Here is a 24,503-nt window from a genome sequence, read left to right on the forward strand (position 1 = left end):
TTTTCACATACTAGATGACCACGGTAAACGGTTGCATTTTCACGGTATTTATTCTTAAAGTATTGTTGGCTGATTGTGTCTTGCATTTGTATTCTTTCCCCTTAGCAGAGTTTGTTTAGTATTCATTGTTATTGTATTGTATCACTTGTTATACCTGTTTATTCTTATTTCTGTAACCCCCTTTTGTCCATTAGGGACTTTAATACAATCTTTTTACGGAGTTCTAACCTCCTTACTTCTATTCAGTGGTCGTGTCTAGTTATTCGCATAATAGCGATAAGGTACATTAAGGACTCTGTCCTTACATTGCGGACTCTGTCCTTTAAGGTATATTCGCACAATTGGAGACAAAGTCCTGCGAAAGGATCTCTTATTAAGGTATCGGTTCTTGGTGTATAACATACAATAGACTGTACGCTGCGCTGCGCTACGTTTTGTTCCCACGCAGTTAGGTATAAAGGGTAAGCAGGTTACGGACACATTACGTAACCTGCGCTTTCCACTTATTGTCTCCTTGGTCATATCATATCAACATTAACACAACTATCACACAACCACGCCCCTTTTACAAAGGCCATGCCCCCTTTCGGGCACACGGTGAATACAGGCACAGGAGTCCTGCGTCATAAGGACTGGATGTTGGGCGTCATGTAATAGTGGGGAGGCTTTAGCATATGCCCAAAATAGGTGATCCACTGATAAATTAGGGAATCAGGAGAGACAAGGGGTAACGCCCCTTTTATACCTCCCAACTTACAGGGAGACGGAGGTGTGGCCTAATTAAAGGGGCGTGGTCTATACTCGCGGCTCTCCCGCGAGGCCCCTGTTTTGACGCTATGGGGGCATGACCCAGAGGCTCTGTAAGCCTCTAGCCATACCCAGAGCCCCCTGGCTGAGGGAATAGACGCTGTGCGTTTATTCCCCGCTGCTCAGCAGTCGACAGGGGGACTAGAGATGGGCAAAACGGGTCACTAAAAAGAGCTAGGATCAAGCGATCAATCTGTGAAAAGATCCAGATCTTTTAGATAGATCATCGGCTCACTTTGAAAAGAAAAATGTATTTATGGTTCATTATATTTACATTTCACCTGATCTAATAATGTAAAGGGAATTTCATACATTAATCTCACAGGTAACGGTTATTTCCACTTGTTTTTCTATTTATCCTGACACCTTTTTTTTTTTTTAAATACTACCAAATTATTATTGCACAGAAAAAGGCATATCATGGCGTCAATACTGTTCAAGTTGCTGGGAATTCTTGAGAGGGTAATTTGATAATAACGAAGCATAATTTGTTTTACAATCATTTATTGCCATAGACGGTAATCAACATATTTTTTAAACTTTTTTTTTTTTAAACAGTGAGCTGAACAAATAAGAACATACATGACCGAGTAAAACTGATCGCTGGCTTGGTGCAGAATCGCCATCGATGGCAACCATCGATGACGTCTGCACCGATGGCCATCCCTAGCAGCAGCAGCCCTGTTATTCTTTCTCAGTCTCCTGAGTTAGTACATCTCAGCTGCCACAGGTGGCAGTGCTGAGCTCAGGCAAATGCATTGTAATGAAAAACGAAACTGAAAGTAAAAGAATGACGGATCACCTTTTTGGGATTGGCGGCTCACTCACTTTTTATGGGATCCGTTCAAAGGATCCGCTTAGTTTGCGAACGACCCATCTCTAAGGGGAACTCCCAACAGCCCCCCCTCACTGAGGGACACTGCCGGCTACGGGAGGGACGCAGGAATGTCCCCGAAAACCGGACATTCCCGCGGTAATCGGGACTGTTGGGGGGTATGCCGTTTGGGAGATATCATGTATAACTGTGGAGACAAATATACATTGTGGACATGGCTCCTGCTTGCAAGGATAGACTTCTAACAACTGTCCCAATCTGTGTCGATAGTACAGAAATATAGCACTATGACACATTCTATTGCCCACGTCTGTGGGGTGCGGAGGGGAGTATGTGAGGGTGGCGGCCGTGAGGTGTCAGAAAACCGTCCCATCATAGACATTGCCAATAACTGAATTGTCCCCCAGGATTCTGCTTGTAATCTGAAGGCATGAGGTAAGCTGTGCTTTGGGGTTTTATACTCTCCTTAGAAAGTCATATTGTCTGCAATAATAGTTTGTGCCTTCTAGCTGGATTGTTGCTGACTTGCTGCTATGTGGTGCAAAAATATATGTCAAATTCTAATTGGCTGCCTCTAATCACATGACCTGCGCCACAGCCGACTGACGGATACCTGACTGCTAACACATTGCACACAGGGTGAGAATTGGAACAGAAACGCTAAAGAATCCACATGGTTTTATATCAATGCTTATTCATGGAAAGGTTTAGCAGTATGTAAGGCAGGTCCCATATCCATCGGTATACAGAGGTCTTTGGCAGGAATAACCCGAGGGACACTACATGAGATAGTGACCCTCTACCCTCAGTCACACGTTTTACAAGACACCCCGATTAGAGGCAAGAGCACAAACCCAATATCAGAATGTAGTGTTCATTCTAGCACCCATCATCTTTGAAAACCCATGCAGTTCCTCTTCCCTACCTGGGGTGTCGCTGTCTGCTGTGGTGTTTCTAGCACAGGTCTGGTTTGCATCTCAGTGCTGATATACAGACCACACTGTGCTAGAAGCACTACAGCAAACAGCGACACCTCAGGCAGGGAAGAGGAACTGCATGGGTTTTCAAAGATAGCGGGTGCTAGAATGAACACGATCAGAATGTATAATACACCGTTGCTGCTAATACTGTATATGGGGAACTCCTGTATAAATGTGTCCATGTGGAGCTGGGATGTCATCAATTCAGTGGTAATGAGATACAGGTCGACAGGGTTGGAAGATCAACACAATACATTAGGTCGCCAGTGAAAAGGTCGACATGGACACTGTAAAAGTGTACCGGGTCCCCTCGCGTGGCTCACTGAACTCGCCATGCTTCGGGCACGGTGCCACGCCTTCCTAGAGGATGGTAGGGAATGAAATACTGCCTGTCGGCACGTCTGCTGACAATAAGTGAACTACTCATGTCGACCTTTTGACTGTCGACCTTCCCATGTCGACCTAATAACCATATTTCGGCCTAGACATTGTCGACCTAGCCTCCGGATGCTGTGTCGGCAATGCCTGTGTCTGTAAAACCATGGTTGGTACTCTTTACCTAGAAGGGCGCCCATCGCGGGCATCGCATGCACTAAAAAATCGGGTGCGATGCGACCGACGCGATGCCCGCGATTTCCCATAGGGAACAATGTTAAATGTCCCAATTGCCCCGATTTTCCTGTTCAATGTCTCAATTGACCCGATTTTTCCATAGGAAACAATGTTAAATGGCCCACAGAGGCCAAATAGGCACCCTGAAGTGTGAAATGGCCCCCACAATTGGTAACGCCACCCCACGATCAAAGTCAACCCGAAGCGTGGCGAGGGGACACGGACACCTTCACAGGTATACGCGTCCCCTCGCGGGCTTCACAGCTGTCCGCGTCCGCTCGCCACGCTTCGGGCTCGCTGCGCTCGCCACACTTTCTATTCTCAACTCCATGCCGACGTGGATAGTGGGGGTATGAAAAGGTCGTAGGACGTGTACCGCCGGCGCTCGCCACGCTTCGGGTTCACGTTGATCGTGGGGTGGCGTTAACAATTGTGGGGGCCATTTCACACTTCAGGGTGCCTATTTGGCCTCTGTGGGCCATTTAACATTGTTTCCTATGGAAAAATCGGGTCAATTGAGACATTGAACAGGAAAATCGGGTCAATTGGGACATTTAACATTGTTCCCATGGCCGCGATTTTTTTACTAACGATGCCCACGATCAAAATCGTGGACGCCCTTCTAGGTAAAGAGTACCCCATGGTTTTGCTTGTTAGATACACATATATACACACACACAAATCTATAATGTTCCTGGAAGTGTGGGTGTGTCGCCCTCGTTTTCCAGGAGTGACCAGGCCGAGGACTGCACAGTGAGGTGCCGTTTCCTTGGCCTCACCAGCCGCCATCCTTACTGCATCAGGCCCATAGCTTGCTATACAGTCAGTAACATACAATATTACTATATCCTCTATGATCATGTAATACCTCACTGGCCTCAACCAGAAAATAGCTTTACATAAGGAGCTAAGATGGTGCTGGGTGTGGGGGGATATTTCCTCTCAGATCTGTAACCGGAATGTCAGGTCCGTCCCCTCCATCCTCCTCCTGTATTCTGTCGCAAAGGTTTCGTCTTGGGCCACTGTGAAATGGTTCTTCCAGTCTCCCACAATGCCTGGAACACACAGGTCTGAGTTACACTGGGCGTGCGAAGGGGCAGATTTACAACACACAGTTGGGGGTGTTGTCCATAGCAACCAATCAGGTATCATTTTCGAGGATGCAACAGAGAAATGATAGCTAGAACCAAAGGTCGCCATGGGCAACACAACCATAACATGCCCACTGACCTAATAGCCACCTCCCAGTCACTTTCAGTGGTACCGCGTGACCTGACCTTTGTGTGGGCACTCTGTATAACGCACGCGCCGTAGGGATATAATCGCTCAGCGCACCCATCAGCATTGCGTGTGGATTGTGAGGCCAGTGGGCAGCAGTTTTAGTTACCTTTCCTCATAAACGCAGAGATCGATTGGTCCATAACAAATGATGGGACTGTGCTATAATTGGCCATTGGATTCTCCTTCATGACCTGGAAGGATGTATGGTGGTAGATCTTCTCCAGTACGTCCCCAGGGATCTCCTTCCCCATGAACCTCAAAACTTTCTGGATCTCTCGCTTTGGATTCTGTTATCAGCGGAAAAGTAGAATTACCTGGAATTGACAGAAAAGTGACTGCCCCCCCCCCCCCCCTTTTTTGGTGACTTCATCTTCAAGCTTGTGATGGCTCCTCCCCATTACTGCTGACTTCTCTCCCCCTTACTGATAACTCCTCCCCATACTAATGACTCTCCCCTTACTAATGACCTCATCCCCCCCATGCTGATAACATCTCCCCCTTACTGAGGAACTCTAACCCCCCCCTACTGATGATTTCTCCTCCCTTACTGATGACTTCTGCCCCATTACTGATGACCTTCTCCCCTCTTATTGATGACATCTCCCTGATTACAGATTACTTCATCCCCCCTTACTGATGACTTCTCCCCCCTTACTGATGATTTCCTGCCCCCTTGCTGATGACTTCTACCCCTTTACTGATGACCTCCTCCCCCCTTGATGACATCTCCACGATTACTGATGACTTCATCCCCACCTCTTACTGATGATTTCTCCTCCCCTTTACTGATAACGTCAAACCCCCCACTGATGAATTCTTCCCCCTAACTGATAACATCTCCACGATTCCTGATGACTTCTTCCTCCCCCTTACTGATGACTACATCCCCCCTTACTGATGAATTCTTCCTCCCTTACTGATGACTTCATCCCCCCTTACTGATGACTTCATCCCCCCTTACTGATGACTTCTTCCTCCCCCTTACTGATGACTTCATCCCCCCTTACTGATGACTTCTTCCTCCCCCTTACTGATGACTTCTTCCTCCCCCTTACTGATGACTTCTTCCTCCCTTACTGATGACTTCATCCCCCCTTACTGATGACTTCATCCCCCCTTACTGATGACTTCTCCCTCCCCCTTACTGATGACTTCTCCCTCCCCCTTACTGATGACTTCTTCATCCCCCCTTACTGATGACTTCTTCCTCCCCCTTACTGATGACTTCTTCCTCCCCCTTACTGATGACTTCTTCCTCCCCCTTACTGATGACTTCATCCCCCCTTACTGATGATCTCCTCCCCCCTTACTGGTGACCTCTCCACAATTACCTATGACTTCATCCCCCCTTACTGATGACTTTTCCTACCCCCTTACTGATGACTTTTCCTACCCCCTTACTGATGACTTCATCCCCCCCTTACTGATGACTTCATCCCACCCATACTGATCCCTTTTTTTCTCCCTTACTGATGACTTCATTCCCCCTTACTGATTACTTCATCCCCCCTTACTGATGACTTCATCCCCCCTTACTGATGATCTCCTCCCCCCTTACTGGTGACCTCTCCACAATTACCTATGACTTCATCCCCCCTTACTGATGACTTTTCCTACCCCCTTACTGATGACTTCATCCCCCCCTTACTGATGAGTTCTCTCCTTTACTGATAACTTCATCTTCCCTAACTGATGACTTCATCCCCCCTTACTGATGATCTCCTCCCCCCTTACTGATGACATCTCCACGATTACTGATGACTTCATCCCCCCTAACTGATGACTTGTCTTAACTTACCTCAATCATGTCCTCATAGAAGATGTAAAGCACCCGATGTTGATCTTTAGCTTTCCACCAACCAATGACATGGTCAAACCAGCTCCCCCACAGCACTAACCGATAAAGACACATTACCTTTTCATGGGTATTTGGATGATAGGTTGATAGTCAATATTCTAACCCCATATGTTCGACAGGTTCAAAAGGTTGATATACCAATGGCTGACACAAATGTTCATACTTTACATTCCAAGTGCACTATTATTGGGACTATTAACCTGTATCCAGTGTTTAGTACCAACCACATGGACTCACAAGGATGCCTAGTCCAGGAGAAGCTGCCTTGTCTAAAAATATTAATATGCTACTTAATGTGTATGTGCGTGCGTGCGTGTGTGCATGTGTGTGTTTGTTTTAACAAGATTTGAATATCCATATTACATTTCATTTTGGTGGAGGAGGGTAATACCCCTGTGAGTATAAAGTAACAATTTGGGTCTAATTCTGACTTTTACTACTGACCTTGCTTCTAAGTGGCCCTCATACTGTTTGCCCAGAGACGCATGTGCCAGTAAGATGCACAGGCGTACAAATGCCTTCAACATTTATTGGGTGTGCCTTGATTTACACCAATGTTGCCTAACTCACCTGTCCCAGTGAGGAACGCTGAGAAGTAATTGTCCCATGTCCCGGGGTCCGGCAGACCCTTGTTCATCCTCTGGAAGTGGTAGTATGAGACCATGCAGTCTTTGGCGTTCCTGGCTACGTATATAACCTGTGCAGGAGAAGAGGCGCGGGCTGTAATATTATTATTATCATTTATCTATAAGGCGACACAAGGGTTCCACAACGCCTAACAAAAACATGAAAATCCTACAGTACAAGGCAATTTAGAACAAGTACATGGTAATATAGTTAGTTGCATCAGGGGACAGGACACTGAAGATATTATATGGGTGACAGAGGCCGGTGCCGGAGCCTGGAATAAACACACTTATGACTAGAGACAGGATTATATGCAACATAAAAAGCTTGAAATATGCATGCAAATATGCATGAAAAATACTTAAAATATGCATGAAAAGTGTTAAAATATGCTACATTCAATAATAAAAAAGTATTTTTTAACTTATTTATTTAAAAATCAGCATACAATTAGTTGCAAATAAACCTCAAAAATAGGCCCACATCATCTGCAGATGTCTAGTGCTGTACACAGGATATTTTTTCTTCCTGGCTGCTACAGCATACTGCAGCGTCCAAAGATGCTCTTGCATAAACTACACGGACCCTCATCGCCAGCGCCGCAAATGTCAGTATAGCGTGTGAGGGCGGCGCAGTTGAAGGCTTCCTCCCTGCGCCGCATACTTACTGTGACAAAGCATTTCCTCTGCGCTGCGTGATGTCACAACCCTTCCGCCCGCCTCCTCTGCTGCAGAAGTCTGTCTCTTGGTGTAAAGTTCCAGGCCAGGGGCAGGCAAAGGTTCAGGAGCTTTGTAATGTCATCTGCCCGACTGACTTTTATCAACATGGATTGGCAGCCCAGAGCAGTGTCAGACATAGCGTACATCCAAGGTTCCCCACACTGCACACATATTGCCCCAGCCTGCACACTCTACCACTACCTGGCCAGCAGCAGCAGGGCAAAGCAGTGCTCTGACTCGCGGGTGGGAAGAGGGCGGTGCCTAAAATATGCACCATCACTAGATGCAATATGCAATAACCAGTGAGAATGGGCAAAATATGCAAATGCATATGCTAATATGCAAATGCATATAATCCTGTCTCTACTTATGACATATAGCCTACAATCATTCGATTTTAGACCACATCTGTTCAATAAATCGAATGACTGAATGCAGATTTTATGTACCATGTGACGCGATGCGTGGGCCCGCCAGTCGAATGTCACGTCGATAGTATGTGCTGATATTTATCATATTGCAGGAGCGTTTGCATTTGGTTTTTAACCACATGTGATCACTTGAATTGCGATCCGGGCGGCGGTAGGACCGCTGGCGGCGGGTTTGGGGAGCGATCAGCAGGAGGGCTGGTGGGAGTTGTGATACTGTCAGACTATGATTACGGTACCTGGAGTTCCTGGTCTTCTTCCCGTCACTGCTCGTTTGCGACCTGCCTGTGTTCACTCGCCTGCAATTCAGAGGGCGGAGGGACAAAGGCACCCCAAGGAGACAATACCCCAAGAACACCCCACAGAGTGGTCACTACACGTTAGGCCGGTGATCAAAAAAAAAGGATTTATTCTTAAAGCGAAAAGGGGCTGTAAATCACCGCATGGAAGTGACTAAGCAATGCAATACAGTAATGACAATTGACAGTCTATGAATGAAAACGACTCCCTTCCAATGATATTGTGCGTGATGGGGTCACGGCAATACCATAGATCACACCCCGCACAATACGCTTCGGACAAAGGCTACTTAGCGTTTAACAAATAAATACATGAAAGGTAAACGGGTAATAACACACTGTTACAGGATATCGTGCGCAATGGGGCCACACGGAACGTCTGGGGGCCACAGCTCGCACGGTATACCGCGTCACCCTACAAACAATTACAACCTACAACCAGAAACTTGAATGTCATTGCAAGGAAAGGACAATCATGTGTAGCGAAGGATGTTCTATAACGGTACGGCAAGTGTCCAGTATACAGAAGTCCCTGAAACTGCGCAGTTCTTTGGAGTAATAGGGTACCCTTTGGCCTAGGTGCACCGTGAATTGTGGTAGCAACTAATAGTTAAGAGTTATAATCCAAGGTAACTTATGTCCTGGGTCCTGGCACAATGCCAACACTGGGATTGCAGTACTTCACAACAAGGGGAGAGTTCAGTAAAGACTAGCCTGACTGTGATGCTGGCAGGGGGGCAAGTTCTCCAGTTATTGGCCAAATCAGCCTGTAAGCCAGGCCGGTTGATGCAGCTCATACACTGAGGGGAGTCACTCTCTTAGCAGGCAATAGAGGTGGCCAGGAGGTATAGAGGAGCAATGGGGTCCTGTGCTGCCTGGGTAGGCCCTTGTTGGTGCGGAATGGAGGATAGTTGGTATGCCACCAGGGGGGGAACGTGGCCCAGGGGTTGCGGGACACTGTGGGGCACTGCGAAGGCACCAATTACCTGGATCCTCCTACTGGTTGCCAGCTCCGGCTGGTCAGCGATCGCTGCTGCTGCGGGGCTGAGGGCTCTGGGCGTCGCACACCTCCTGCTTCCAACGGCTGTCGGGGATCCTGTGGCAGCGCTGTCCCGGATTGCGGTGTCTGCCGGCGGCGTCTTGGATGCGGCAGTGTCTTCTCCCAGCGCTCTTGCCTCACCGCGGCTTCTTCGGGTCCCGGCTGTGACTTCTCCCCTCTTCTTCCTCGCGGCGTCTGCAGGACTCGGGCGCCTCTCTCCTCTGTCACGCGCCGGCTGTCAATCACCTCCCGAACACCGGTCTCTCCGCGCGGCACTCTCTCTCTCTGCTCCCGCCGACGACCTCCTTCGCCCCGCCGTCACTCCTCCTCTCCCTTTTCCCGCTCTCCGTCTACCAATCCCTGCGGCGTCTCCCTTCCCGCCTGCCAGGGTTAAAGGTCAGTTCTCCTGCAGAGGTGGCTGCGGTGGGGTTGGTTGCCTGGCAACCCCAGGCTTGAGCGTCCGGCCACCATCTTAGGTAAGGGCAGCACTGGCCACCAATGTCACAACGATGCAGACCCCGAAGGGGCTGTAGAATACAGGGGTAGCCCAATTCTGGAATGCCACATGCTTCCCCGCTGGAAGAATGCCAGTCCGCGGGCATTATGTCGGAGACAACTAAAGTCCTGGTACAGTCTCTTGTTAAAGAACAAAGCATTTAAGACCAGGGCATTTCTGCACCAACAATAACTGTATATTCAGGTAAGAACAGACTAAGGAACAATTTACAATTTACAATAGCCTCAAGGAAAAACACTTTACATTCTATACCTCAAGGGTGGGACACCCTTGGTTGTGCGTTCCGACCTACGTGTCTGAACCACCGGAGAATGGACCTCGGGGGAATCATGGCCGACCACTGGCAGGGGTTCCTCCACCACAGGAGCGGGGGATACACATGGAAGGAAGGGTACTGGGGCACTCATGAAGACTAACATGTCAGTGGGGTTGTCCCAAGGCATGCCCCCCCAGGTTCCCTGCCCCTCCACCTCAGGCGAGACTCTCGATTCCACTGGGACTTCAGCAGTGCAAAGCTTGAGCTGGTCTCTGGACACCACGTTGATTGGTCCTCCAGGGGTCCTTTGGATTTCGTAGGTGTACCGGTCACCCGCGGGTGTTCTGACGACTGTGTATGGTTCACTTTCCCACATGGCGTCGAGCTTACTTGAGCGGTGGTTCCGTTTCTTCCACACCGGGTCTCCCACTTTCAGGGTCTCGGGCCTATTGTTAGAGTTGTAGTCCTTTCCTTGTCGACGCTGAACGCCCTCCATCCGCTGCAGAACAACTTCCCGAGCAGCGTCAATCCTCTGCTGATGCTCACGGACCCAGTCGGTCTGGGGTTGGGTTGATGGGCCTTCCATCGGAGACAGTTCCAAGTCTTGCGGTAACTTGCCCTTGCGGCCAAACATTAGGTAATACGGGGTGAAGCCGGTGGAGCAATGTTCGGCATTATTGTAGAGGTACGCCAGTTCGGGGAGTAGGGTCGGCCACTTGTTTCGGTCTCCTGCCGACAGATGGTCTGGTTAGACCGTTCGCAGAGCCCGTTTCCCTGGGGGTGATAGGCCGTGGTCCTGATTTTCCGACATCCATAGTAGGCGCATAATTCGTGAAAAAGCTGGGACTCAAAGGCGGGCCCTTGGTCCGTGAGGATGCAGTCAGGATAACCGTAGGGTCTCGCGAAGTGCTTAAGAAACTGCTCTGCGGTAGTCTTGGCGGTGAGGTCTCGAACCGGGGTGACCACAAGGAATTTGCTGTAGTGGTCAGTGATGGTCAAGGCATATTGGTGCCCACTGGAGCTAGGTTCAAGTTTGACGTGGTCAAGAGCCACGATCTGCAACGGGCGTTGGGTCTTGATGGAGTGCAATGGATCTCGCTGGGACGCGTCAGGAGCTCTCTTTAGACTGCAGGGAATGCAGGCACGACACCAGTTGTCAACGTCTTCTCGCATACCCACCCAGAAGTACCGAGTACGCAGGATGGCTTCCGTCTTCTGCACGCCAAAGTGGCCGGATTTGTCGTGGTAGGCGGCCAGAAGTAGTGGAGCCTGTTTTCTCGGGACAACCACCTGAACCACGGGGTGGTGTGTGCCGGGGTCCACACTGTCACGGACCAGGATGCCTTCTTCCTGGCGAACCCGGTCGCGATGCCGCAGCAGCTTCACCAGTTCGGGGTCGGCTTCTCTGCGTTGGTCTCGGTCCAAGTGGCGGCGTTGATTGAGCAGAACCAGGAATTCCTTCAGCACCGGATCTTGGCGCTGAATTTTCCTCCAGTCGACTGTAGGGGTGTCGAGTAGGTCGGCCTTCTGCAGGCGGGAGTCTGTGACGGACAGGGGATCCGAGGTTGCCAGGTTTCTTGCCCTATACGCCTTGAATATGGGCATTTCCACATCCTCGTTCGGGTCCCCTACCTCTTCGGGGGCATCGGTCACAGGCAGTCTGGAGAGGGCGTCTGCATTGGCGTTGGCCTTGCCACTACGGTAGTTAGTGGTGAACCGGTAGCTGGCGAGGCGCGACATCCACCGCTGTTCTAAGGCTCCCAATTTGGCATTCTGCAGGTGCACTAAGGGGTTGTTGTCGGTCATGACTACAAATGGGGTGGCGGCCAGGTAGTGCTTAAACTTCTCGGTAACTGCCCATACCAGGGCGAGCATCTCCAGCTTGAAAGCACTATAATTTTCGCAATTCCTCTCGGTCTTACGGAGGCCTCTGCTGGCATACGCTATTACTCGCTCACGCCCCTCCTGAGTCTGGGAGAGCACAGCACCGAGCCCGCGGTTGCTGGCGTCCGTGTAGAGTTGGAATGGTTTGTCATAATCGGGGTAAGCCAGCAAGGGAGCGTCGATTAAAGATCTCTTCAATTGGTTAAAGGCCTGCTGTTGCTCTTCTCCCCAAGCGATTAGGGCCGACCCCCTTCGCTCCTGGCCCGACTGGCCCCTCAGTAGTTCATGCAGGGGGGATGCCACCTTCGCAAAGTTCTCGATGAATCTTCGGTAGTAGCCCACGAACCCCAGATAACTGCGGACCTCTCTGACAGTCTTGGGCGCTGGCCAGTCTCTGACGACAGTGATCTTCTCTGGGTCGGGCATCACGCCTTCCGCGCTAACGACATGCCCGAGGTACTGTACTCTAGGCTTCAGCAGGTGACATTTGCTGGGCTTCAGCTTCAAACCGCTCTGTATCAGTCGTTTGAAGACCTCGTCCAGGTGCCGCAGGTGGTCGTCATAGCTCCTTGAGAAAATGATCACGTCGTCCAGATAGAGGAGCACCATTTCGAAGTTGTGCTGCCCAAGGCAGTGCTCCATCACACGCTGGAACGTGGCGGGGGCGTTACAGAGTCCGAAGGGCATTCTGTCGAACTCGAACAGGCCCATTGGCGTCGTGAAGGCCGTCTTCTCCCTATCTTCTGGGGCCATCTGGACCTGCCAGTACCCGCTGGTCAGGTCAAGGGTCGAGAAGTATTCCGCCGTTTTCAGGGCCGTGAGCGACTCCTCGATCCTAGGGAGCGGATAGGCGTCCTTATGGGTTACGGCGTTCAGTTTGCGGTAGTCCACGCAGAAGCGCAGACTACCGTCCTTCTTTTTGACGATCACAAGGGGGGCCGCCCAGGGGCTATGGCTTTCTTTGATGACACCAGCCTCTTTCATTTCGGTGATCATGTTCCGGACGGGCTGGTACATGGCTGGTGGGAGGGGTCGGTGCCTTTCCTTGACCGGGGGAGCCGATCCTGTAGGGATGTGGTGGTATACCTTTTCTGCCTTACCGAAGTCGCTCGGGTGTTGACTGAACGCGGCAGCATTCCGTTCCACAACGCGGAGGACCCCCTCTCGCTTCTCGGCCGGAGTGTCCCCATCTCCGATCTGTATGGCTGCGTGCCAGGGGGATTCGCTGTCGCCCCTCTCTCCTTCCATCACCCCTTGTTGAGCCGCCACGGCGCTTTGCCCCAAGATGTCCTGGAAGTCCACCCAGCTGATCCTGGCCACTTGACAGTACTTGTATAATCTGACTGCGTATGGGTGTGGATTCAACAGCCTCACTGGTACTCTCCCTTGGACCACCTTCGCCAGGGTCCTGGCAACTGCGAAGGGCTGTCGACCGTCAGAATCGTAGGGTTCTATCAAGGCTTCGTAGTCCCTGCCTCCTGGGCCTGTCCTGGCCTTGCACCAGACGACTTGCTCTGAGTTTGGGCGCAGGAGGATCGGGCGGCGGTCTGCGATTCGGGCCTTCCCCACTTCTCCTTGTTCGTTGACGAACCTCTGCTGACCCGTGATCAGTCGCACTGTTTGCTGCAAAGCCTTCTTCTCTTGGGGGGGGGGCTGTTCTCATTTCCCACTGTAATGCTTCCACTACTTCGCCCGGGCAATTCCTTAGCACATTCATGCCCAGTATTATCGGCGGCAAGTATTCGTTGGAGTTGGTGGTGACTAGGAACCCCTGTTGGCCCAGGGTGGCTTTTCCCACTTGGACATCAGTTTCCCAATATCCTTGGAAGGTGATAGGCTGGCCGTTACTGGCTAGTAGGTGTAACCAGGTTGCGGGGGGGGACACGATGTCTTCCTGTGCCCAGTGCTGTAGGAAGTCGGTGATCCTGATGGTGGACACCTGTGACCCTGTGTCCAACAGGGCTGTCATCCGTACCCCGTTCACTGTGATGCTCAGGTGGGGGCATTCCCCGACGTATCGGGGCCACCATTCTGCTGGTGGTGTCGGACCGGTTAATGCATCTCCTCCCGAGGGTCGGTCCCTTGCCTCGGGGTCCCCTCGTTTAAAGCCGTTTCTGGGCAATTTCTCTCGACGTGTCCGCTCAGCCGGCACCTCCGGCAGATCGGTCGCCCTTGCTGGTCGAATTGATCAGATGGTCTTCGGCCGGACTCGCGTGTGACTTCCCATCTTGGGCGGTTCCTTGGGCCACGGTCTTGCCGCCATTCCCCTTGTCGACTTCTGCCTTGGTTTCTGTCTAAGTCTTCTAATTTCTGTGACATGCGCGTCATATTATTAGTTAGTTCGGACATCTGGCGAGTCAGCACGTCGAGCGGGCTTGGTTCTGCGGGGGCTTGTGCTTGTTGTGTAACGGGCCTACTTGGGTATAGGGTGTCCGTGATTTGCCCTTTTGGGGACTGTTGGTAGACCTCTCCTTCTGCCGACTCCTCATCTTCATCCCGGCCACTCTGGTTCATGCCCAGGATCTGCAGGGTGGTCTCTTTAAATTTGGCGAAGGAGCTGTCAGGTTGTTGCCGCCTCCACATACGTAATTGTGACTTGACTGCCTCCTCTCTCGCTCCTTCGATGAAAAGGTTGGTCAATGTTTCATCTACTAGTTCTTTCGGTGTCTTTTCTCTCAGTTGTATGGCCTTCATGGCTTCCTGCAAGCTTAGCGCGTATTCCCGCAGAGGCTCGTTCGGTCGCTGCTTTCTTGAATACAGGCGGCTCTTTAAATCTGCTATCGTCTTCGATTCAAAGATCTCCCGCAGTTTTTCGAAGATCTGTTCTACCGTTTTCTTTTCATCGGTTTCCCACGTTCTCACTTCGCGTAGTGCTGGGCCTCTCAGTTGCCCCACCAGTATTTCTACTGCTTGTTTGTTGCCGAGCTTGTATAACTGTGTCATGGAGAGTATCCTGTTTTTAAATTCTTTCAGCGTGTGTGTCCCCGGGGTGTTGTTTCCCGAGTAAGTCGGTACCCAGGGTGCTCCAAAGTAGTATGGCATGGTGATGGGTGCCGCCGTCATTTCCACCGAATTTCTTTCCCCGGGTGATGCAGGGAGTCGTCTCCTCCTGGTTGACGTAGGGGCCTGTGCTTGGTCCGAGTCTGACATCGCTGAATCCTGTTCGCGGACGCCAAATGTGATACTGTCAGACTATGATTACGGTACCTGGAGTTCCTGGTCTTCTTCCCGTCACTGCTCGTTTGCGACCTGCCTGTGTTCACTCGCCTGCAATTCAGAGGGCGGAGGGACAAAGGCACCCCAAGGAGACAATACCCCAAGAACACCCCACAGAGTGGTCACTACACGTTAGGCCGGTGATCAAAAAAAAAAGGATTTATTCTTAAAGCGAAAAGGGGCTGTAAATCACCGCATGGAAGTGACTAAGCAATGCAATACAGTAATGACAATTGACAGTCTATGAATGAAAACGACTCCCTTCCAATGATATTGTGCGTGATGGGGTCACGGCAATACCATAGATCACACCCCGCACAATACGCTTCGGACAAAGGCTACTTAGCGTTTAACAAATAAATACATGAAAGGTAAACGGGTAATAACACACTGTTACAGGATATCGTGCGCAATGGGGCCACACGGAACGTCTGGGGGCCACAGCTCGCACGGTATACCGCGTCACCCTACAAACAATTACAACCTACAACCAGAAACTTGAATGTCATTGCAAGGAAAGGACAATCATGTGTAGCGAAGGATGTTCTATAACGGTACGGCAAGTGTCCAGTATACAGAAGTCCCTGAAACTGCGCAGTTCTTTGGAGTAATAGGGTACCCTTTGGCCTAGGTGCACCGTGAATTGTGGTAGCAACTAATAGTTAAGAGTTATAATCCAAGGTAACTTATGTCCTGGGTCCTGGCACAATGCCAACACTGGGATTGCAGTACTTCACAACAAGGGGAGAGTTCAGTAAAGACTAGCCTGACTGTGATGCTGGCAGGGGGGCAAGTTCTCCAGTTATTGGCCAAATCAGCCTGTAAGCCAGGCCGGTTGATGCAGCTCATACACTGAGGGGAGTCACTCTCTTAGCAGGCAATAGAGGTGGCCAGGAGGTATAGAGGAGCAATGGGGTCCTGTGCTGCCTGGGTAGGCCCTTGTTGGTGCGGAATGGAGGATAGTTGGTATGCCACCAGGGGGGGAACGTGGCCCAGGGGTTGCGGGACACTGTGGGGCACTGCGAAGGCACCAATTACCTGGATCCTCCTACTGGTTGCCAGCTCCGGCTGGTCAGCGATCGCTGCTGCTGCGGGGCTGAGGGCTCTGGGCGTCGCACACCTCCTGCTTCCAACGGCTGTCGGGGATCCTGTGGCAGCGCTGTCCCGGATTGCGGTGTCTGCCGGCGGCGTCTTGGATGCGGCAGTGTCTTCTCCCAGCGCTCTTGCCTCACCGAGGCTTCTTCGGGTCCCGGCTGTGACTTCTCCCCTCTTCTTCCTCGCGGCGTCTGCAGGACTCGGGCGCCTCTCTCCTCTGTCACGCGCCGGCTGTCAATCACCTCCCGAACACCGGTCTCTCCGCGCGGCACTCTCTCTCTCTGCTCCCGCCGACGACCTCCTTCGCCCCGCCGTCACTCCTCCTCTCCCTTTTCCCGCTCTCCGTCTACCAATCCCTGCGGCGTCTCCCTTCCCGCCTGCCAGGGTTAAAGGTCAGTTCTCCTGCAGAGGTGGCTGCGGTGGGGTTGGTTGCCTGGCAACCCCAGGCTTGAGCGTCCGGCCACCATCTTAGGTAAGGGCAGCACTGGCCACCAATGTCACAACGATGCAGACCCCGAAGGGGCTGTAGAATACAGGGGTAGCCCAATTCTGGAATGCCACAGAGTCAGCGGCAGAATTTGAAAAAAAAATATTTAAAACACTGGGCGGTCCTCTGATTGGATGAGGGAGAGAGCCCTCTCAGCCAATCAGCAGCCGCCTGAATGTGAGGCCTCTGATTGGCTGTTGGCACCTGAAGGGCTGTGGGATGGGGGCACACCGCTATCCCCTGATAGAGACTTCTACCCTGCCCTTCCTTACCTTGCAGTCCTGGTCCCAGAATGACGGAGGCAGGAGGTGCACGGGCAGGTGGGTTTTTAATATACGTGGAGGCTTCATATCCTCTGCCAACTGCAGCCCTTAAACAGAAACGAGACACCGTACATGAGCTTCAAGGGGCCTGATTCAGAGGTGTAAGCAGAAGTGCCAGCAGCAGCATCTATTGCCTTTCTGACAGATTTCGTTACCTAATAGATTCCTTTTGTATTTCTCTGTGAAAGGGACCCAATCAGATATCTCCCTGCAGCGGTGGGCGGTAGAATTTGAAAAAACATTTCAAAAGACTGGGCGGCCCTCTGATTGGCTGAGAGAGTGCTCAGCCAATCAGCAGCCACCTGAATGTGAGGCTTCTGATTGTCTTTGAGCTCTCTTTTGAAAGAGAGTCCAGTCTTTTGAAATGTTTTTTTTTTTTTTTAAATTCTGCCACCCACCGCTGACTCCACCCCCGCCAGCCCTTCAGCCCGCTCAACTACACCGACGCCCTACAGCCCTCTTCCAGCACGCGATGTGGCATTGCATGTGATATCGGGTGCTGTAACAAAGCACTTGGAATGCGATGGGACATTGCATTGCGATGTTGCATCTAATTGCACAAGCGTATGGGCTGGTTCTCCGACCCCTTGCCTGCTTACATCCGGCTATCTAGCCACCCCCCCCCCCCCCCTCGCTTGCACCTCTTGTAATCTGTCAGTCTCCCCTTCCTACTACATTGTAAGCTCCTCCGAGCAGGGCCCTCTTCGGTACTTGTGTAGTTTCACGGCGCCGGAAGTGCAGAGGCTCGCGTGCCGCTATAGCTATGAAACTTGGCAGCCTGCCAGGTAGCGTAGCGCTGCGCGTGCCAAATGTAATGAAGTGTATCGTGTAAAAAACAGACAAACAGGGCTTAAAAACAAACGGGGCTTATAAATCGCACACCCCGGCACATCGCACACCCCGGCACACCGCTGGTGTTCCCAATGTAGACGCTAACTTATTTAGCGTCTCAATTCACACTCCCGGCACTTCGGCTTAGACGCGCGCAGACAGCGTTACGTAGTCAGTCAGAGAGCTATGCAGTTTGCGTAGTCAGTCAGCAGTAGCCCTGTATGAGACACTGAGGTGAATGTGTTCCTGAATCAGCCTCACTATCCACGCCCACCCGAAGCGTGGCGAGCGGCAGCGGTACGCGTCCTACGACCTTTTCATACCCCCACTATCCACGTCGGCGTGGAGTTGAGAATAGAAAGTGTGGCGAGTGCAGCGAGCCACCGAGCCCGAAGCGTGGCGAGCGGACGCTGACACCTGTGAAGCCCGCGAGGGGACGCGGATAGCTGTGAAGGTATCCACGTCCCCTCGCGGGGCTCGCTTCACTCGCCACAACTCGCGAGCTCGGTGGCTCGCTGCGCTCGCCACACTTTCTATTCTCAACTCCACACCGACGTGGATAGTGGGGGTATAAAAGGTCGTAGGACGCGTACCGCCACCCCTCGCGGGGCTCGCCACGCTTCGGGTTGGCGTGGATAGTGGGATTTACACGGTCCACAGCTGTGGCGTCCACTAGTGGCACTGAGGGTGGGTTTCAATAGTGTTCCCCTAGGGCCACCTAAATTTAGATGCTTTCGCGTCTAAATTTATATGTACCCCTTCACCTAAGTAAATCCAGACGCATTTGCGTCTGGGTTTACAAGCCCCAACACCTTTGCGGCTTGCAAGGCGCCTGTATTCTAACGCTTTAGCGTCTGAATCCAGGCTTTCCGGCTTCTTAGCGGCTATCTATGTGACTCGAGATTCAGACGCAGTTGCGTCTGAATCTCGCGTACAGTTTAGAAGCCCCGGCATCGCTGTGCTGGGGTGTCCACTTTAACATACCCCCGTTGTCAGCGGTGCCCAGGCGCTGCCTATTTCACTGTGGAACTACAAGTGCCACAGTGACATTGACCTGTCAGCGCCTGGGCAGCGCTGCTGCTGGCCAGCCGCTACGCTGTTTACGTACAGCTAGAGCGGCACAAGCTCAGTCAGACAGAGCTAGAGCGGCACGCGCACACTCTATCTGAGCTAGAGCGGCACGCGCACGGTTAATCAGAGCCTCTGGCAGGCTGCCAAGTTTCTGAGCCAGAGTGTGCGCGCGGCGGCGCCGTGAAACTACACAAGTACCCCCTCTTCCCTCCTGTTGTCAAAGCTCACTTCTCTTCACATGTCACTCACAGCTCTCCTATACTCCAACACTCAGTGACCATCTTTGTCCGCATACTCATCTCCATCATTGGCATCAAGCCTCTAGTTGTATGTTGATTGAGTCCTCACTACTTACATTTAAGCTGTAATGTGTATTGATCTGTGGCGCTATTTATTTGTACTGTATTTTTGTTATTTATTCAATGTTATGCCAAGCTTTGTCTCCCTGTATTGTTCCTTTGTACGGCGCTGCAAAACACTTGTGGCGCCTTATAAATAAAATTATAATAATAATAAAAAGGGCTGCTCTTGATGCATCTGTAGGTACATACCAGATAAGTGGCGGGTTACATTGCATCGTGGTTGTGGTGCTTAGTACATCACGCCCTGTCTGTACACTATGTGTAACGCTTGCACGCTTGGGAAGTTGCAAAAACCCCTTTCAACTACATGAACGTTGGCGGGATTGCGTTTGGAAAGCATGCACCTCTGAATCAGGCCCAGAATCTTTATATATAGGCAAGTAACACAGCGGATGTCATATGTGTCATATGCCTAGTGCTGAACGTCCGCTGTGCGGTGCAGTAACAGACCAATCCTTGCAAAGAGGTGTTGCCCATAGCAACCAATCACATTCTAGCCACCATTTTGTAGAATTCTCTGAGATGAACAACATCTCTTCTCGTTCTCTTTATAAGGTGCGATAAGTGTCCCATTGGACCCTCCCCAGTTTACCAACATGCAGCTTGGTACATGGGCTACAGGACGGAGGCACGGGTGTCAGCTCAGGTTGTGGGAGGGGTGGGGATTATTACATAGACAGCCAATAGGTCAATCCCAAAAAGGTCAATATGCAAAAGGTCGAGAGAGTCAAAATGTAGACATATAAAAGGTCGACATGAGTTTTTCTAAAAACATGCGACATGGACCCCCAATTAGTGTAACATGTACCATCAGGGCTTCGGGCTCCCTACCAAGCCTAGGCACGGAGAGCGCACATGTAACACTAATTGAGTGTCCATGTTTAGATAAACTCCGTATCCATCTTTCATGTGTCCGCCTTTTTCATGTCGACTGTTTTAGTAGCCTTTTCATCACGGCACGGCTCCAGCACGCCCCTTTTGTGGCGCTGGTGGCCCGGGACCGCCCAGAACAGTGACGTCAGCGGGCCCGGTCCACCCCCGTGCAGCGGCGCCCTGCCCGCCCCTGTTCCTAGAAGGAACACTACTACTGACCATTCCCATGTTGACCTTTCCTATGTCAACCGTTTGACCCTGTCCACCTATTGTACACTGAGCTTTTGGGGTAGTCCGAGGGGACGTGTAAATGCACTGGCACATATGCTCATCCCGGCCACAGCTTACTGTGTCTGGGTAACTGTGGGGGTATAGGTTGGGTGACCGTGAATAAAGGGGACGATTCTGGGTCGCGCGTAGTGATCCCAATTCTGCCCCGTCCCGATGGTCGGGATTTGTGCATGCGCATGTGCAAATCCCGACTGCAAATGGCTGCGGCGAGTTACAGGTGGAGGGTGGTGGCAACGCCGGGCCATGGGAACGCCCATTGTTTTATGGTCGTTCCCATGGAAATGCTGGGTATTTCCACTGGTAAGCGGGCAGGCGCTCTGGCACTCGGTAAACTGCGATCTTTGCAGCTTATAAAGTCAACCAGAATCAGGGCCTTATTCCGGTTCACTCGCAGAGGCAAATTCCTTCTCAAATGGACAAAACCATGTGCACTGCAGGTGGGGCAGATGTCACTTGTGCAGAGAGAGTTAGATTTGGGTGGGGTTTTACTTCAAAGTGAGATCTATATTGCAGTGTAGAAATAAAGCAGTCAGTGTTTTCCCTGCGCAGAAACAAAATAACTCACCCAAATCTCTCTCTGCACAAGTTACATCTGCCCCACCTGCAGAGCAGCATGGTTCTGTCCATTTGAGAAGGAATTTGCCTGAACCAGAATAAGGCCCTCAGTCTCAAAGTGTCATTATCACCAGGGAAGTGTGGCAGTAGGGAACATCAGTTGGGATTTAACTGAAAATACAAGAGTGATGTAAGAGAATCGTCACCTGAAGGGACAGGTTTCGGGGCTACGACTTCCAGAAAGGGGTGTCTGTCATAGGTTGGGGCACGGCGACATTTCTCAACGTCTCCTTCCTGATCAATCATATCGATGATCTCCTGCATCCAGGTGACACCTTGAAGAAATGGGATCAGTAAGGAATAATGTCACAGCTGTGAGTTTATGCTAATGCCAATATCAGTCCTTCCCATGGTGCATAGCTTCCTACGCTCCCTCATCCTGCAGGAGGATCCCATTTTTGCCATAAATCTCCTGCTGCTCTGCATTGTGCTCCTAATCTCCCGCATTCAGCAATTTCTGTCAGGGGTGCCAACAAGGAGTTTCTTTACAAGGTCAGGGATTTTTGGTAATCACTGTGGTTTGCGGTCGTGGAAACCCCTGACACTAGAGAGAGACTGCAGCACATGATCACACACAGAACCTTCAGTATCTGTTCTGTGTGCACTCATCCATAGCATGCTGCTGCTGTTAGCTGTAAAGGTTGCTAATAATATTTCTTTTAAATATTTTTTTTATTTTTATTGGAGCTTAAACAAATAAAGAATGTGTTTGTTATACAACAATGGTGTCTGTGATTAACCAAAATAATAAAAAATTAAATAACAGTATTTCATACATAGGATACAGTGACTAGTAGTCTTTACATTTGTTTGATTAGAGTGGTGTCCATACTGATTTGGCTAATGCTATAATGGTATGGAAAACAGCACATCCAATAAATATAGGTAGTGCATAGAAGCAGTGGCATCCTGAGGGGGGGTGGAGTGGGTACTTTTTATCTGGGCAGTGGGGAGTAGAGAGGACAGGTTGCTGCCACAGCACAGCCTCTCTACCCAGCTCAGCACACTCTGCACAGTGCTGAGCTGGGGAGAGATAGTTGCAGCAGCAGCAACCTGTCCTCTCTCTCCCTAAGTGGGTGTCCCACCAGCCAGATGGTCGGCCGCCCATTCACGGCCCTCACCCCCTGCTAAATATATATATATATATATTTTTTTTTTACAGGGGTGTGGCCACACCCCCTCCTTTTTTAATGGGCCCAGCGGTGCTGTCAGCATCCCTGCATACAAGTTGTAGACCATGGGTCTTCAACCTGTGGCCCTCCAGATGTTGTGAAACTACATGTCCCAGCATGCATTGCCATATTTTTTTCTATAAGAGCATGCCAAAAAACCTCAGGGCATGCTGGGACATGTAGTTCCACAACATATGGAGGGCCACAGGTTGAAGACCTGTGTTGTAGACAGTGCAGTGTTCACAAAATAACATCTAATACACGAAAACATACTTATATGCTTAGGGATGAATTCACACAAGGTCATATTGCATTTGGAATTTATGGCATAGATATCACATTAATCATGTATACTGTGCTGGGTGAGCAGAAAATAAAAATGAGTGAATATATAGTTACAAACAAGAAACCCCATATTGCAGGCAGCAATGATAGTATCAATACGTGTAAAACTTCCCAAAATATCCTAGTATTGATGTTATATAGAAATATCTCACATTTAAGCATAGACACGCCCATATGTGGAGCTAGACACGCCTTTGGGTAGAGTGTGACACGCCCCCCCCCCCCCCCCCCCTAAGGTTCATCCTGCTGTAATCTCCCTAATTCTAGCATGTATGCCCTGGTAGACAAGCACGTGTCTGAGCATGCAAGGACTTAGACGCCCACTTTGTGCATCTTTAGACACAAACCACTGGGCGCACCACGGAACCTCGCAGTACATTTCCGAGACCGTGCATCATACCTGATTTTGGAAATGCTGCCACCAGGATATCCTCAGCGTGTGCTCGGAATTTCCAAATGTCGCTCCAAGTGTCACATGTTTTCTTATCCAGTGGGACGCCCGAAATGTAGCCGACGAGCGGGCGCTGCATCACGTAATTTCCAAAATGGTGCGCGTTCTGCTGGAAAGCCATGGTGGAGAAGAAGGGCAGCTGAGGAGGAAAAGAGTCGAGTGCCAGGTGACCGGGCAGATACGTGGGAGAGGATGTGAAATCAGAATCAGGAAAAGAGCTGGAAGTTGATAATCAAAGAGTAGACTGCCAGGAGCAGAGATTGGTCTGCAGGCACTTCAGCTGGTTTCTATGGAGAGGCTGTATACTCTAGAGCGTATTCCTGGGGCTTCTCCTGCCAAGTCTTACACAGCTTGGGACACTCCACGCCGTGACTTCCCACACTTCCAAGCCAGACTTGTTAGAGTGCTGTGTTCTCAGCGCAAAATTAATAAAACTTGTTATTAAATGAAAATACGCAGCCGCAGAAGATGTATATGTTTTTTAGAAAGGATTTTCCTGTCATCGGACTCATTATGATGAAATGCACCCTAGGTGCCATTACACCCTCCCAGATACAGGACTGGTTGTGACTGGTGGTTAATGTTGCTGCGTGTTACAACATAAATACAAATTTCTACAGGTCAATAAAACTTGCAGGGGCCAAGATTTTGAGCCAAATGTCAGGAACACCTTGTTCCACAGGTGCTGATGCCTATAATGTGGCAGCGGCTGGGGCGTGTAAGAGGAAAAACTCTACCACGATTTGCATTTTAAATAATCTTTCCATAGAATCTGCTTGGTTGCTATGGGCAATTTCACCTTTTTTTATTTGTCACTGTGTGGCAAAATGTGAACTGGCGAGACTGTATGGCATAACATGAAGTGGTGGAGCTACAGGGTGGCACTGATGGGAAATGGAGGGCACTACAATGTGGTATAATGCAGGCATGTTCAAACTATGGCACTCCAGCTGTTGTGAAACTACAAGTCCCATCATGCCTTGCCACAGTTTTGCTATTAGGAAATGCTAAGCCTATGGCAAAGCATGCTGGGATGTGTAGTTATAAAACAGCTGGAGGGCCACAGTTTGGATATGCCTGGTATAATGGGAAATGGAGGGCACTACAGTGTGGCATAATGAAAAAATGGAGGGCATTACAATGTGGTATAATGGGAAGAGGAGGACATTACAGATTGGTGTAATAAAAAATGGAGGGCATTACAATGTGGTATAATGGGAAGAGGAGGA

General features: G+C 50.5%; 1 protein-coding gene across 1 annotated transcript; it reads right to left on the minus strand.

The window, feature by feature from the left end:
- Positions 1-3,733: 3,733 nt before the first annotated feature.
- LOC146019853 (sulfotransferase 1C1-like) lies at positions 3,734-24,252 on the minus strand. The gene is made up of 7 exons (XM_083152462.1): positions 23,224-24,252; positions 21,453-21,581; positions 17,213-17,310; positions 6,944-7,070; positions 6,314-6,408; positions 4,622-4,802; positions 3,734-4,289 (listed from the first exon to the last, which is right to left on the minus strand). The coding sequence occupies exons 1-7, from the start codon at positions 23,393-23,395 to the stop codon at positions 4,177-4,179; spliced, it is 915 nt and encodes a 304-aa protein (XP_083008588.1). The 5' UTR covers positions 23,396-24,252; the 3' UTR covers positions 3,734-4,176.
- Positions 24,253-24,503: the final 251 nt, after the last annotated feature.

The sequence above is a fragment of the Crinia signifera genome, chromosome 7 (assembly GCF_055691185.1).
Source record: "Crinia signifera chromosome 7, ASM5569118v1, whole genome shotgun sequence".
Lineage (NCBI taxonomy): Eukaryota > Metazoa > Chordata > Amphibia > Anura > Myobatrachidae > Crinia > Crinia signifera.